Here is a 17,954-nt window from a genome sequence, read left to right on the forward strand (position 1 = left end):
TTGGTCACAGCAACTGGAATGAGATTGAGGACGTGGAACAGGCCCATTAAATAAAGGTAACAGTAGTGTCCAAAAGATGCTTACACAACACTTGACAAGTCATGGTTATTCAGTAAAGCATTAAATAAACAAGACCAATGACTGATTAATGGAAAATATTTAATGAAATAAAAAGAAAAGTATACAATAATCTCCAAGAGAGTAACCATAAGGAGGGAATGCAGATCATAATTATATCAGTACTTTATTTAGAAACATCAAATAATTTTTCAATCAACTCAAGAATTGATTAATAAATTAATGATGATCATCATTATTAAAGAAATATGTAATAAAATTGAAAACAATCATGAACTTGGTCAAATATAACTTAAACTATTCTTAATCGCTAAATAAGAAGGTTGAATATAATTCTCAACTACTTGTCCCAAAATTAATTAAATTAATATTTAAGAGTGCACAAGAGTTAAGTGTACACCATCATACAAACTTAATGCAGATGAGAAGATCCAAATAGTTGATTAAATCATTAATAAAATGTAACCAAAAAGAGCAGGTAATGCTACACAAGCATAAGCCACCTCAACAAACCAAAGAAGAAACAAAAAGTAAGATAATGGGTTTGATAAACCAAGCAACAACCAAGAAACAATCAGGCAAAGTACCTGAAGCAGAAGGAGAACAAATGAGTAAAGATGTAACATTCAACCCTATTTTATGGCCTCGAATAATCATAAAATAGTTGAAAATGTATACGCTTGTTATTGTTGTATGTTTGTGAAAGAATATGTTTTCGAGAATGGCCTTGAAGTGTACATCTCACATGATCTTGAGTCATGTTATTTGTTGTGGACTGGAAAACCTAAAAATTCCAAGCTCCAACATTGCTTGCTTATTCTTGTTGTGGGTGTATGGAACAGTTCAGTGATAGCTGTATTAAATCTTATTTAGATATTTTGAATTGTTTTGGTTTTGCTTGTTCTATTGAAAACATTTTCAGGCATTATGAACGTATGTGTTGATAATTGTAAAATTTATTTTTGTTTATCCTACCACCTGTTGGATGTCAATGAACATCATGTGACTATTTACCTGTTTTTCTCCTATAGTGATCACATTATGTGGTGTTGTTGCATTATTTGTACTGTGATATATCTTTTCTGTGTTTATGCATGAAAGACTCATTTAATTATTTTATTTTCCAGACTTATCTTGTAGAGCCTGCCTCACAGTATCTTGTGTCTTGTTCCTATGTATGGCACCTCAAATTACTTATGTGCTGTAGTGTTATGATTAAAGTCTACAATGTGACATCTTTCCTGCTTCTGGAAAGGAATACTGTTAGAGATATGCGAGGAGGATTTTCTCACATTACCTTCCTCTACTGGTCTTATCATGAGGGGCTTCTGTATAATAACATCAGTATTTTCCCCAACATCCAGCCTGATCAGGTGTGAGAATGCAAGTGCTGTTGACATTCCTCATGAGTTATAGGTATACACCCCTAGGTTTTGAATATTGTAATTAGATTTAAACTTATTTTGATGTTATGCTTGTTGCAAACATAATCCTAATCTTGATGAAGTTCACGAAGTGTGAGAACGAGCTGGGACTAAATTAGTTGTTTCTTATGAAATATGCTTTCTGCATATTGGAGGCTTGACATCGCGGTCCTTATATTGCTTTGCAATTTCTGACACCTGTGTCACGATTAATTAATAATTAAATAATTAGCAATAGATGTGTATATCTGAGTCAAATCAAACCTACACTATCACTGAAAAATTAATTGTAAACCCGGAAGATTATCCTTATTTGAATAAGTAGATCACTATAATTTCCACGAAACTGTTTTATTCATTTATCTCGAAAATGAGATCTTAAATGTTTTCTGACACTACCCTTACTGGAAAACGTACGGCTGCACAGTGTACATTTACGCGGCCAGTCTCCGCTGTGAATTTTCCGATGTTGCCTTAGATAAATCATACATCCGAAAGACTTACTACAAATATCACACTGGTGTGGCCTTTCTTCGGAGTGGGTTGCAATGTGTGTTATCAGATGACTCCTACGAGCAAACGTCTTCTTACATGTATCACATTCAAACCGTTTAACACCAGAATGAATCAAAATATGTCCTAAAAGACATTTCCGATTAGCGAACGCACTACCACATACTTCACAGGAATACGGTCGTTCTCCGGAGTGCACTAACAGGTGCTGTCTCAGTGAAGAACGCAGAGTATACGCACTATTGCATATCGCACACACAAATGGTTTATCCACAGTATGAATAAGCTTATGATTTAAAAGATAAGATTCACGAGCGAATGAACGACTGCATCTATTACACTGATACGGCATGTCGATAGAGTGAATTAATTCGTGGGATTTCAAATGACCTTTCCGGTAAAATGCCTTACTGCACACGTCACAAACGTATGGCTTTTGTCCGGAGTGAAGCAAGATGTGCATCGTCAATATAGATTTCCTAGAGAACTTCTTATTGCATTCATGACAAGAAAACGGTCTCTCTGTTGAGTGAGAGATCATGTGCGACTTCAGTTCACCTAGAGTGTTGAACGAACTAGTGCATTCACTACATTGGTGGGGTTTTGCATTAGAGTAAGCAAACATATGTTTTCTGAGATTACCGCTGGAGTTGAAGCCCTTGTTGCAAATTTTACGAACGTGTGATCCTTCACCTGAGTGAAATGAGAGGTGATCTCTAAAATGATCTTTACGAGAGAATGACCGACTGCACACGGTACAATGGTGCGGCTTTTGTGGATCCTTTACTGCCATTCCCAATTTGTCCATACTGAAACATACACAAAACTAGTTACAATTCGCGAGTAATAAAACAAATTCAAATATGGGAACTAGAAACAAAATCAATATAATTACCAATTATTTAGACAGACACAAGCTAAAACCACTTATAAGATAGTTGACTAGTACTATTTCAGTTTTAAGGTACCAATATAAACATTTTTTCCACTCTAAACAGATTAATTCCCTAGGTGATGGAAGCATTGAACTGAGATTTTTTTTGTTTCTAGTGTTGATGCTTATTAGCAGGAGTCAAGTTAAAATTTCGCACATTGAAGGTAAATTCCAAATTAAATGTTGTCTAACATTCAAGTTTTTTGTCTGTTCTTCCTTTTCACATCTCATTGCCTTTGTACGTATCTCAAAATCATAAATAAATGTTACATGAGTTTTATATTCCCTTACTGTGGTAAGAGACCTATGTCTAATTCCCGTTTTCTTAAAAAATATTAAGTCACTGTAAGATATAAATCAGGCATTTAAGAGTAAGAGAATTTTCATGCAGCATTTGCAAATAGCCATTCAGACAAAGGGTGCACAAAGGAATGCAGTTAGTTGATAGCTAAAACATTAACTTGTACCTAGGACAGCGATATTTCCACGATCTGAGTGAAGACACAAGTGAAAGTAACTAAAAAACTTTCCACTTAGTGGAACACGCATACAGGTGTTATAATGTAATATTTATGTTCAATTTGCGAGTTCGACAGACTGGAAGGAATTTCAGTTACATTCAACTGAGTCGACACTAGAAAGTGTGGCTTCTACCTTAAAAAATGAAAAACCCCACAAGTATGGTCATAAATATGCAAATAGAAAATTCAGCACATTACGGCAGGTATGTTCACTAACAATTTTATAAATCCATATCAAATATCATAGTAGTTAGAAAGGCACAGATGGCCTGTCCAGTAACAATTATTCAGACATTTACTGTCTTTGATTTAACATGGAGAAAGAAGAGAATAGAAGTTTTTGAAATGTGGTGTTACAGAAGAATGCTGAAGGTGAGATGGATAGATCGAATCACGAATGAAGAGATACTGAATCGAATTGGTGAGAGGAGATCGATTTGGCTAAATTTGACGAAAAGAAGAGATAGAATGATAGGACACATCTTAAGACACCCAGGACTTATTCAGTTGGTTTTTGAAGGAAGTGTAGGTGGTAAGAACGGTAGGGGTAGACCAAGGTATGAATATGACAAGCAGATGTAGGATGCAATAGTTACGTAGAAATGAAAAGGTTAGCGCAGGATAGAGTGGCATGGAGAGCTGCGTCAAACCAGTCTATGGACTGATGACTCAAACAACAACACTTTATGTTTTAAACTTTTTTATTATACACTTAAACATAAATTTACAATATGCACATAAGCACTTAACAAGGGACATGATGTATTGAAAAAGAAACGTTATATATTTATCTATCATCATTAACACTTTTCTTGCACCTCAGTGTCCTGTGCTTACTTTTTACGCCAATACACTTACATCAAAAAGCATTACGCAACATGCTACATGCAATTCACCGCGCGTCGGTGACACTCGCACCGCTTACCAGCACGTTTATGACAAGGATTAAATAAAGAAACTACGAACACACACGAGATAATGGTGGAAAGTTTAGACACTGCTGAGACAACAAACCTGAAAATATCACAGTATACTTTGGAGGTCTTTTATGAGTAGGCTAGCGTCGGGACTACCACATCTTGCTATTTTCCGTTTACATTGTAGTAAGCAGCTTCTGAAGTAAGTCAGGGATACCTTGTCGTCGGTTCGAAGGTAACAGAGATACCCCATACTAAGCCAAGTCAGAGCATGTCTACTATGATGTCTACTAATGTCCAAAGTCAATACTGCACGATACACGTCGTTCGGGTTTCTAGATCCCGTCAACCTGTGGAACGCTACTCTGAGCCACTGCCAAATGTCCTTGATGGCTCCACAACTAGTCAGTCAATGAAACTGAGTGTCAATTACCGAGCATTTCTTGCATAGCGGCGATTGTGTCATCCTGTGGCGGAATTTCTTTTCTTCCGTCGGAAGTAACTCGTTTATAACCTCATAACTAGCTACTTTCCATTCTAAGGGGATGCAAGACATTTGGAAAGTTGTCCAAATAGTAGTCCAATTGTAATTGGCGTATTTGACCATAATGTGTGGAAGATGATCATGCTTCTGTAGCAATTTATTATAAAATAGTTTAACAGTGAGGATATTGTGGTCAGGAAGTTGCAAGCTGTGCAAAGCCTGCGGAAACGATTTAAAACAAGACGAGCGAAGGTAATGATTATTTTCCATAAGGGGAAAAACTGGAGTGCTCTATCGTGGTCGGAGGACGAATACTGCACCATTTCTCTGATCAGGAGAGCTTTGCATTTTTCGGAGACTGCTATGAGGGCTAATCCCCCTTGGTCAATTAGTTTCCTCAGTTGTGGCCTGCCTATACGAAAAGGATATCCTCTCCATAAGTAATATCCGACACAAAGTTCTATCCATTGGGCAATTATTTCGGGAGTCAGTAAAATTTGTGCTACGTACCATAGTTTTGACAGGGCAAACAAGTTGATATGCCATACTTTTTGTATTATGTTGAGGTTCCTGCTGAGGTGCATCGATAGGGTGAAGCGCACCATTTGAGTAATATTACTCCAGCTTAAATCGACTATTTCTTCAATGTTTGGGGTAAAGATGATCCTTAGTATTTTAACACGCTCTGTGGTTGGTACTTCGGCTAACGTTACTGCCTGCGGCCATCCACCAAGAGGAAGAAGTTCCGATTTCTGATAACTTACAAGGGCGTTGGAGGCCATTTCGTACGTAGATATTATTCCTGTTAGCTGTTGAGCGACTTCAGGGGTCCGAAGATGAATAATGACGTCATCTGCGTAGGCTCTAACGGTAAACAGATTATTTGGATTAGGTATTGAGTTAAGGACGTGGTGAACAGCACGTACGAATGGTTCGATGCCCAAGGAATATATCATAGACAAGAGGCATCCTTGTCGTACTGACGCCTGAATAGGAATCGGACGAGAAAAGAAACCATTAAGTAGAATTCTAGAGTGGGCGGATTGATAAACATTACGTATAATGTTACAGAGAGCGTCGGGGAACCCATGTGTCTCAGAACTCCCAGCAAGTATCCGTGAAGAACTCGATCAAAAGCTTTCTGAAAGTCCAGACTTAAAAAGGCACCAACCATATCTGTATTCCTTGCATAAAATAGCACCGTGTTCCTACTGTCTTTAAGATTGTGTGTTATTTTTCTAGTTGGAATACCACACGTTTGACCTTGTTTGATGACTCTTCGCATGAAAGGCATTATACGACTGTCAAGAATTTTCATAAATATCTTATAATCTGTGTTGAGCAATGTTATTGGATGGAAGTCTGATACTGTTTTGGGCATTTTAACCTTGCCTATGAGTATTATTATACAATCAGAGAACCCGGTACAATCAGGCAGTTCTTCGATTAGTACATTCATTAGCTCCACAAAAGTATTTTTGATGATAGGCCAGTAAGTCTTGTAAAAAGATAGCCAAGGCCATCGGGGCCTGGTGCGGACTTGGGACTAGCTGCGAATATTGCCTCAAATACTTCCTCTTCAGTGATGGGACGGGTCAGATGCTGTTTTCCTTCTTCACCCAAGTGCTGCTCTACAAATGATATAATTTTTTGTTGCTCGCCTACGGAGTTCCCGTTATCTTGAAATATTTCTTTGAAGTATTTATCTGCTTCCTCTAGGCATTCTTCTGTACCATTGAACTGTCTACCATCTTCCGAGTGTAGCTATCGTACAAATTTCCTCTGAGCCTTTCTTTTCTCCATGGCTATATGGTAGAGTTGAGCTTTCTTGTCCACCAGGAGGGATGAAGGGCAGGACCGCACAAGGGAACCTTGAAGAATGTGGTCCTGGATAGATGTTATTCGATGTTTGAGAGCTGCTATACGGTTGGAGGCATCAAAGCCTGCTTATTGGCGAATCAATAAATCATTGAGGATTACATAGTTGGAATGTAGGGTTTGTCTCCTGTTATTTGCCATTTCCACCCCACGTCTTTAAAAAAAGGATTGAATAGCAGGCTTCAATCTGTACAACCATGTTGATATGTTGAGGGGCCTCTGCCTTTGTAGTCGGTTAATTAAGTCTGTCCATATCTGATTAAATTCTTCTTTTATTCCCTCCGTACTTAACAGGGAGTCATTTAATTTTCAGTATCCCCTCCCTATCCGGGGTAAAGAAAAGTCAGATCGCATTTTCAGGACAACTGCATGATGGTTACTGAACGGTACGATATTAACTGTTATGTCATGAACATTAGGAGTAGTGTCTTTATTAACATAGAATCTATCAAGACGGGATGCCGCTGATCCTTGGAAATATGTAAACTGAACAAGCGGGCCATATTTGGATTCCCAGACATCACGAAGTTGGAGAGCCGTATCTAGTCGTTCAAGCGCCGGCGACGAATTGAAGTGACCTTTTTTATCTTTGGAATGCAACACGCAATTAAAATTACCTCCAATGACTAGTCTGTGACAGTTGTGTCGCAAATAGTATGGTAGCTGTGTGGTAACAAATTCCTCCCTTTGATGTCTTCTATGTGTCCCTGAGTGCAAGTAAATGTTCACGTAAAATGTGTTGTCGTCTGTTAGTATAGATGTAATCCTTCCATTGGGATGACATTGGGTTAACTTGATGGGTATACTGGCTCTAAACAGTATAGCGGTACCTCTGGACTCCTCTCCGGGGTTTGCAATGTAATCATATAATGGACCAAGAAAAGATAGATTACTGATGTTTATCTCTTGCAGAAAAATGATCTCAATGTCGTGATCTCGAATAAATTCTCGGGGAAGAACTTGTTTCCTTCTACTTCGCAGGCTGTTCACGTTATGGGTGGCGTAAGTGCGAAGGAGTATTATAAACAAAAGGAGAAATACTTTAGCAACCCATATTTTACTGACCATTTCTGATCTGGCCTCGAATTTTGTCTTCGGAATGTTTTTAAGATTTTTCGGTCCTCGCTTATTACTAAAGTCGTCAACCGGGCATTTTTATCTGGGGTCTCTCGAACTGGTGCCCGGAGGTTTGATTATTCGGACATCCATTTCGTATTATCATGTGAGCTGGTTGGTAATGAAAGTGTTTGTAGTTGACCTGGACCATTAAGACCTGCTCCGGCACTAGAACATCTGGAGTAGAAAGGTGTTCCGCTTGATCAGCTATCATGGGTTCTTCGTCTTCCTCTATATGTTGTTGGTCGCTTATGGATTCAAGTTCATGGGGATGTTGTTGCTGTTCTGGGATATCTAACGCCGGGGAGAAGAATCCTGTTCCGTAGACTCATTAACTAATGTTGAGGAGAGGTTCGGTACAACAGTCCTCTTGTCTGCACTTGTCATATCTAATTTATATGTCTCAATGTTTGTATCAACATCCATGAGTGGTTGTAGTGGAACTTGTTTGGAGTTCTGTGGATCCTCATTCTCTCGTGGTGTGCACTCAGGTACTGTGTCAACTGTGTGTGTGTTGTTGATTTGTCCTCTAGTGTGAGTTGGGCAGCTGATAAGGGAACTAGTTTGGTTGGGAATTTGCCACTCGCTAGTGCTGCCCAGGTAGGGGCATCGACCGCGGCCGGCGTTTGAACTGGATGTTTTCGTTTGGGGCATTGACCTCGCCGATGACCTGTTTCACTGCATATCAAGCATGTTATGGGTTGGCTTTAGTAGCTGATTAAAGCTCTGAAACCACCGATATCAAGATAGGAAGGGATATGCTGTTTTAACAAGATTTTAACTGCACGGACACCATTATTTACTTGATGTCGAAAGCTTGAACCCCAGGTCTCATCAGTAATAGAAAGCACTGTACCAAATTTACCTATCCGATCGGAAATTAGTGTGTGTGGCACTTCTATCGGTAAGTTGAAAATCCTAACCAATTTGGTGCCTAGGCCGGCAGAGTCTACTGTCACTTTACTTCGGAAACCATTACTATGAAGAAAGGTGTGCTCACCTGAGTAATCTTGGAGTAATCGGTCCGATATTTCAGAATTCTTGCATTTAACGAAGAATTGTCTTGATATGCCGTTGAGCTGTAGCATTTCGATGTCATTTTCCTCAAGTTTCAGGGTGTCGAATATTCAATCGTGAACTCCATACGGTGCAGGTCAGGGAATATCACGATCAATAAAACGAATCACAATTGTGGTTTTTTCGTTCGATTGCTGTCATGTTGATTTGTCTAATTACGCTTGCCAATATGCAGAAACACCTTGTCTGGAATTGGTAACAAAGTCACTGTTTGCAAAATTTCGAACACGACCAATACAACGGTACTCGTAACTTCCTCACCACACTAGTACTAAACACGTCCGACGCGCTCGCAAGCACAGCGAGAACTATTCACAACGAAGCCTCTGTGGCTCAGGCGACAGCGCACCGGCCATGACCACTGTGTCCCATGGTTCAAATATCAATTACTCCATGTAAGATTTCTACTGGACCATGCAAAGCTGGGGAAAAGTTTTTCTGTGGATACTCTGGCTTTCCGCGCCATTTTCACTCCACTTCACTTCAATCCAATATTATTTCAACTTTCAAACAATGGTCATTGCCCCAGAGTGCGAATGTCTTCGGTAGAGTGCACAGTACACAGTTCCTATCCTCGCCGCTAGATGGGGCGTCATTCATTTCGTTCCTGGTCCAGTTGAATGACTATAAACAAGCTGTGGATTTTCATTTTCACTTTACTCGCAAAATCTAGTGAATCGTTAATGAAATTTTTGGATGCATCAACATCTCCAGACTGGCTTGCAAATGTGTCATTTTACTTTCTTTGACGTTACAAACATTTTGCTGTCCACCTAATAAAATGAATATACAAGACAGCTATAATAGCCAATAACGTCCGTGTTTTCTGGTAAAATAAACAGAATGCCCAAGTCTACAAGCAATCAGTCTAAAGAGAATCATGTCATAAATGCCTCCATCTGAAAGGGAAATTCTCTGAGTGATGTGCGCGGTATTCATGCACATTCAAGATGCTGTAATTTTATTAGTATGTAAGAGAAATTCCTTCCAGTCAGATTAGAACCTTATTATTCAGTTGTTTACTAATATGAACGAAGAATAAAGATTCAGACGGCATTTTTTCAAATATATAAAAAACGTCGTTGTGATGCACAGGACATAAATATTATTTTTAATAACTGTGACTATTTGATCCACTTTTACTGTGACTTCTAAAATGCTATGGAAATTATTTTCACAGCATGATTTTGTGCATTAAATTAAATTTTCATTACAGTGAATATCTCTGTTAATCTCAAGTAATAAGGCCCTTAATGTGCTTTATTTCACCTGTGATGCATGGGTCATTTGTGAAGTGAAACACAGGACACATTCATTCTTCCTTCACATATAATCTGGATGCATATTACTGAATTATTTGAAGCATTTAGTTACAAATTTAAGAAGATATTTATGTGGAAGTACCTGGAGACTTCGCTAGGGAGGGGTGTAGCTGATGGAGAACGCATACAAGCTAAAATCCTTGTCTGGTCTCAGGTTATAAGTAAATCAATGTCAGCACCAACTGTCCACAAGTTAGGACAACGTCCCCATATTATTAAGATGGCAGTGCGTAAAAGCATTGTTCAGCTATCAAATGGAGCAGACATCCCTAGAGAAACTACAAATAAGGAATATTCATAGACCATGGAGTTTAAAGAAAAGTCCATTATTTTCCTCAACATAGAGAGGCTAGATGTTAAGTATATAAGTTTATGATGGACAACATGGAATAAATGAGGTATTTCACAGTGACTATAGTACCTTATGAGACTTTGCTTACAAGCTTTATTTTTTTCCCTGTTTAATAATGTGCTTTTAACAGGTATGCCATATGTATATTTAACTTGTGTGTTCAACAGACTAGAAAGCTTTTACATTACATTTTACTTAGTCGACACTTGAAAGTATGGCTTTCTTCTTAACAAAATATTATAGAGACTGATTATATTTCCCTTAACAGTCCTTACTGCCTATATTCCAGCACAGATGACAACCCCTCCCCCTTCCCACCTTTGGAAAGTGCAGTACTGAGCAACACAAAGGACAAGTTCCTGGACCCCACCCATTTATTTTTTGAAGCATGAGATTCCTTCCATTTTGCCTTCTGATCACTGTTTAATAGACTATGGCTCCAAGTTATACATCCTTTTAAATCAGTAATCACCACCACCACCACCACCACCTCAATCACTCCTAAAATTCCAGCTTTTGCCGAAAGAGCAATGGCACATCTCCCCTACAAAAAACCAGTTTATCACTTAATTTACAAGTATTCAGGATCACTTGTACAGATGTCTTGAAGTCTGTAATATTGAAAATTTAATGTTGAGAAGCTTTGTTAATTTTGAAGTAGCTAAATTAATCATTCATTAATGATTAATTATATTAATATAATTAAGTGTCCTGCTTTCATTTAAATAATCGTTTGGCGAACGTGAAACTGAATGTTAGTTTCAGAGGGAGAATTCTTCATCATAACTGGAACCCAAAATACCTTGGTGTCATCTTGGACCGTACACTATCCTTCAAACAACACCTCCTGAACTTAGCACAAAAGTTGAAGTCTCGAAATAACATCCTTCATAAACTGTGTGGAACTACTTGGGGATCTTCAGCAACCACTTTGCGATCTTCAGCCCTGGGTTTGGTGTATTCAAGTGCCGAGTATTGTGCACCTGTTTGGATGAACAGTCATCATACAAGGCTTGTTGACACCCAGCTTAATACCACAATGCGCATCATATCTGGCGCAATCACATCTACTCCAGTTCATTGGCTTCCACTGCTAACTGGTATAATGCCACCTGATCTACGCCGATCTAATGCCCTTATGAAGGAATTTCACAAGATCTCAAGAAATCCTAGTCTACCCGTGAATAGTGACCTGCCACTTCTGAATCTTAACAGACTAAAATCACGCCATCCAACTCTGCGTGATGCCTCTAACATGGATGCTAAAGATTTTAAATCTCTTGATGAGTGGAAAAGTAGATGGGAAGCAGCAACGGATGTGCGCCTTCATACCTTCTTCTCAGGTCCCAGACTTCCAAGTGGATCCCACCTACCACGCAAGACCTGGACTGCCCTGAATAGAATCAGAACAGGACATGGTCGGTGCAGAGCCGCTCTCCATAAGTGGAAAAAGCTACCTAACCCAGACTGTGACTGCGGAGCTCCACACCAGACTGTTCGTCATATCGTCAGGGAATGTAGGATTCGAGCCTATCACGGTGATGAGGATGACTTCCTGCTGCTAACTCCGGATGCTGCACGCTGGATCGAAGAATTAGACATTCAATTGTGAAGCACAAGTTGCTTTGTTTCTCAGCTGTAAATATGTATATATGTATATTACTGATTATGTCTGTATAAGCCATACGCTAAATAATAATAAGCTAAATTAATTACCATATTACTTACGAAGTATAGCATACACCTTCTTTCAAATCTGATTTGTTAAAATTTGTCCAGTATCTCGCTCTTGACAAAAATTAATGTCATCTTTCTAAAAGAATAAAATTACACAAAAATGGTATCGTTATTTTATTTTCAGAAGTCTAGTGAAGAAAAGCAGCAAATCACACACAAGTGACAAGCAAATACAGACAGGAATAATACAGTGATGCACATGCAGATAGCACAGACTTCCGAAGTGAGTATAAAGCCGATTTATATCTCACCATTACAGCAGAAAACTCTGCACAACACCCATTTCAGAAATTTTCTGAAAAACTCCTGTCACCAGTTGGTCTCACCACAGCATCACTTCGTCACTTGTTTGGACACAGCCTACAAAGAAGGTATCTGCAGAAGTAAAGAGCATTTTTATTAATGGATCTTTATTGATGAACAACAGGCAGCCTTTGGCGTTTTGTAACAAACATGCTTATTGGGAAGCTTAATTCTGACTTTGCATGCAGAACTTTATTATTCTACAGCAAGCTGTTCATTAAACTAACCAGGACACACTGGCTGACTGTGTGAATAGTTTGCTAATGCTGAATGACACTAATAAAGATAAAGCCCTGAAAGCCTGGTGGGATGCTGCTTTATACATCGCCGATGACTCGTACAGAGTAACACGACAGCGCACTAGTCAGTAGAGAAGCAAGCATATTTCTGTACGAAGACATCTTTATTGCGGAGACTTTTGTTGGCTTATTGAGGTATCGTCATATGTCTCTTAATAATATCATGGATCATCAGCGAGTGTGATTCAGTGGAACTTGAAGTCTCTGACTTGGGGATTCCTTGATTGGTATGACTAGTTTCGTCATTAGTAGGACACAAGAACTTTACCAGTAGAATGCTTTTATTATGGGAACTAGCAAATGTACCCGTGCTTCGCTACGGTATTCTACATTGTATTCGAATATAGAAGTAAATACTGTACATGCAGTAAATAAGATCGTTTAAAATGGCATGTCTCTTAGCGTTATCTGAGAAACACCATGGGGAGGTTCCCAATACGGTGTTTCCAACGTAAAGTGCTTGTTACAGATTTATGATGATAACGGCAGGCTCACTTGCCTACTGCCATTCACAATCGAGTTGGAAAGTTTTCATTATAATTGCAGGCCCCATCGTCTACTGCGCGGTCACAATCGATTTGGGGAGTTTTCGTTACAATGGCAGGCCCCCTTTCCTACTTCCAGACAGATTACAGTTGGGGAGTTTTCATTAGAATGGCAGGCAACTTCCCTACTACCAGTCGAAACTGAGTTGTGCAGTTATAATTATAATGACTGGCCCCTTTTCCTACAGCCAGCCAGCTGACCAGTCACACCAAGTTGGTGAGTTTCCATCAAAATAGCAGGCCACTATGCCTAATGCCAGTCACATTTGAGATGGATACATTTTTCTTTATAAGGGCCAGCACCCTTGCCTAGAGCCAAACACAATCGGGTAGGGGAGTTTTAAACAACACTGCATGCTCCCTTGTCTTCTGCAAGTCAAATCGAGAAGTGAATTATTCATTACAATGGTAGGCCTTCTTTAGTAATGCCAGTTACACAGGTGTTGGAGATGGACCGCATTCCTACTGCCAGTCAAAGTCGGTGTGGGGAGTACTGATTACATTAGCAGACACACCTTTTCTCGATCGCTACAAAATGACATCAGTGAATATATATAGATCGACATATGAAAGTATATGCATGCTTACAATATGTAGACATTAATTTACAGATTAACTGCTGCTAAACGGTATGTCATATCGACAAAGGATTGTACCACAAGACGCCGGATTTAGCGGCCTAAATGGCTGGCCCTATGATATCTCATCTATTCATGGGTCAGAATGAATTAGAAACGTTTTGTAAGATTATCTCACATTGCATTACTTTTCAGATAATTATGTAACAGCTACATACATAGCATTTGGCTCACATATTGCTACTGGGTGGGCCAATTTTCGTGTAGAGTTTGATGATTCTATCTTTCTTATAAGTGATTGAAAGTATGCAGTGTGCATGTAAAAAGTCCAAATTTACTTAACATCGAGAAATCGACAAAAATCAAATGTAAAAGGGATACAGATGCGACAAAAAGTCATAAGACCAAGGCTGTAGATCACTCCAAATTGAACGGAGATTGTGCCATCCGTTATGTGATAGGACTTCCCGAAGGTATGCACCATCATTAAAATTGCCTCCATATTTCGATATTCTTCGGGGATAAAAAGTGAAAAATTTAAAGATCTTGGAAATGTTCTGTCCGTTACAGCCTAAAACGTATAGTTTTGCCAAATTTCAGTTTCTTTGTTCGTCTGGCAGATCCGCAATGTGGATTTTGGGTGAGGAGGGTTAAAATCAGGACTTTCAGGAAACTAAACGAAAAAATATGCAGATGGTCATTGTTACCCCTTAAAAGCGTAGCTGTACGAAAATTTCGGCAAAATAGTCAATGTAGAGGCACATAGTCGTTACGATTTTATTTATATAGATAAGGAATCTGCTCCACGTACAACACCTTCTGGTCTATGTCTGCTGGACTTAACCTGCAAAACCGACCATTCATGATATCCCCCTTTTAATCTTCCTGTCGAAAAATGCACATGAAAAAAGTTTTAGATATGGATTTCCAACAAATTTGATCGATTTCCAGTCAGATTGGTCTTGTACTGTATATATTGTGGAAGAGTAAATTCAACATTTCGGTTCACTATAAACCGCCAGTCCATTCCGGGAACAGGAAATGTTATTGACCTTTAAAATCTACCTCTGGAAAGGTGGATGCTAAGTATAAAGTTTGGTTCAAATATCTTCAACAGTTTTCAAGTTGTAAGAAATACGCTCAACACGCAACCCTTCTTAAGTTAAGTCCGGTGGGACTTGTACCGAAAAACGGTCTATGACTATGACTATGATATCTCCCTTATGAATCCTCTTATCGAAATGATGCACAAAGGTTTAGAAATGAATTTCCATTAAGGCAGGTAGGTTTCTATTAAGTATGGTTGTGTATATTTTGTAGGAGTGCAAAATCACGGTTTCGGTTTCGTATAAACCCCCAGTTACTTCATGGATTTAGAAACAATATTTGCCCTAAAACCTACCCAAGGACAAGTGGATTCTAAATATGAAGTTTGGTGGAAAAATATCCAGTAGTTTCAAAGTTATAGACAGACAGACACCAAAGCTAAAAATATGCAGCTGGTCATTATTACACCTGAAACGGATAACTGTACAGAAATGTCGCCCAAATAGTCAATGTACAGACACACTCTAGAAGTGCTGACCTTTATTTCAGGAGTTACTGCTTTGAAACTCTAAGAAATATCTACAAATAGACTTCACCATCAGACGCCTTTTTCAGTGTTCTACATGGTTGGTCCCATGACATCTTCTCGCAACACCTATATTTATGGGTTAGATTGAGTTAGAATCATTTAATGGTGTGAAATTTTGTACAGTTTTTGCATACTACTTTATATTTGCGATACAGCTAGAATCATCAAATTTGGCTATCACATGGCCACTGGTCATATCAATGTGCGTTCCAAATGTCATGATTCTATCTTTCCTATAAGTGTGCCAAATGATAACATATACATGTGAAAGTACAAAATCAACTTGAAATCAAGAAATACAGCTCTGTTTAACATATAAGGGATAGAAATACGACAAAAAGTCATAGGAGCAAAGTTGTAGATCTCTCCAAAATGAAATGCGATTGTGCTTTCTGTTTTGCGATTAGCCACCAATTATCCCGAAACGAAGGTCTGCACCGTCGTTAAAACTGCATCCATATTTCGATGTTTTCCAAGGCCAAAAGTTATACACTTGCATAGCTTAAAATATTTCCTTAAATGAGAGTGTCAAGCTTTCGGGATTAGCAATGGCATACATACGGAGTAATTAAGGAAGAAAATAATTCAGTATAGTTGAAATTAATAGAAAATGGATTAAAACTGAGGACAGTCGGATGACGACAAATATATAAATACCAAGTGTATGTATTGGAAAATCAAATGCCCTTCAATAAATTATGCTGGTGTGAGTTACAGATATAAGAAAGAAGTAACAGAGAAGAAATTTAGGTGCAGGCATTCTTAGGTCAACAGATAAGAAGATGACTAATGGTGTTATTACATTAGCTATTCGAGGACGGTTATAAACTCCAACGATATTCCGCCAATATCCTGCAGAATGGCCAATTGACGCCTCTCTTGCCTTCTACCCAAGGAACAACCGCGAATTTGAAGGCATGATGAGGAAAATGGCAATACATTACTTCCCCGCTTGCAAGCAGTCAGAGACATTGCCATGGTAACCTGTAGGTTCGTTGTCGGTCTGTCGGTCACACACGCAGACCATGATACCCGCAGAAAATAATAAATTTCTCCGTCATTTGATTAGTAAGGTAAATTATGAACATAATGAAAGTTGTTTATAATGAAGAGACGTTTCACATACAGGTCCACGGAGTTTATGGAAATCAACAGTATAAGAGAAAATGGAGGAAAACCGTTCTGGTTTACCTATAAACCCCCCGTCTAATCAAAGATTTTAAAATGATACGCATATCAAAACCTTCCTCAGGATGAGTATACTCTAAATATGAAGTTTGGTTGAAATCTATCCAGCCGTTTTGCCGTGATGGTGGAACAGACAAACAAACAGACAGACACGAAAATAAAAACAGCGGATTCGGTCTTGTGTTGGCCTAAAAACGGATAAATATCTGAAAAATCGGCAAAAGAAACTAAATTACAGACAGCGGACCCTCTACAACTTTATTTATATAGATGACGGAACATTTGACTTTGGAACTCTAAATATAAATACGGGAGACAGAACTATGACTTTATTTCCAGTCAGGGCACAGTTAATGCACACAATAGTAAGAGACCGATAATTCGTGGAAGGTAACCACTCAGGACTTTACTTAGCAGGTTTTGACAGTGCAGAGATATGTAGGATTCGATAACTTTCACGAGGAGGCTGGGACATTTCAAATATTGACGTTATGTGGTGCATTCATTTAGAGTTGCTATGCAAATTTTCTAATTACTTGGAGGAAAGGAATGCAGAATGAGGAACTTGCTTGGGGAGATAAGAAGAAACTTGATTAGTAGGTCAAGAGATCATGGAACAGTAGCCAATGAACCAATCTGGTATGACAAACTGGTTGTGGAGTATAATATAACAGTGCCGTGAGGTTGAGGCAGTTCCACTAAATACCTCCGTGTAGCTAGGAATGACCACGAGGCCAAAGAAAGAAACCATCAGAACGAGAGTTGCAGATATGGAGCAGTGGAACAGATCATTCTTCTTGTTTGCTGATACTACTGTAGTGATGTGTGATCACTAAAACCATGCGGCAGCCCGGCTAGTGGTGAATGAGCCCTCCATTTCATATTGCTTTACAATGTATGCTTACAAAATCGCCCAGGGGACAGGTTAATTTCCTAAAATTTGTTTTATTAAGATGCAAAATATTTTCTGATTAGCTGCAAATACTGTAAAGTAACCAATGACCAGTGTATGAGGTCATAAGGTGTGTATGTTTTTAAAAGCCAAGCAGGTT

The 17,954-nt window shown here is 38.8% G+C and overlaps 1 protein-coding gene across 1 annotated transcript in view; it reads right to left on the reverse strand.

Annotated features, from left to right (window-relative positions):
- Positions 1-606: 606 nt before the first annotated feature.
- Positions 607-17,954, reverse strand: part of LOC137502821 (gastrula zinc finger protein XlCGF57.1-like) — a 90,574-nt gene continuing 73,226 nt past the window's right edge. Inside the window, exon 4 of the mRNA XM_068229866.1 lies at positions 607-2,824. Coding sequence (XP_068085967.1) covers positions 1,858-2,824 — 967 coding nt within the window. The 3' untranslated portion in view covers positions 607-1,857. The remainder of the gene's footprint in view (positions 2,825-17,954) is intronic.

This window comes from Anabrus simplex, chromosome 12, assembly GCF_040414725.1.
Source record: "Anabrus simplex isolate iqAnaSimp1 chromosome 12, ASM4041472v1, whole genome shotgun sequence".
NCBI lineage: Eukaryota > Metazoa > Arthropoda > Insecta > Orthoptera > Tettigoniidae > Anabrus > Anabrus simplex.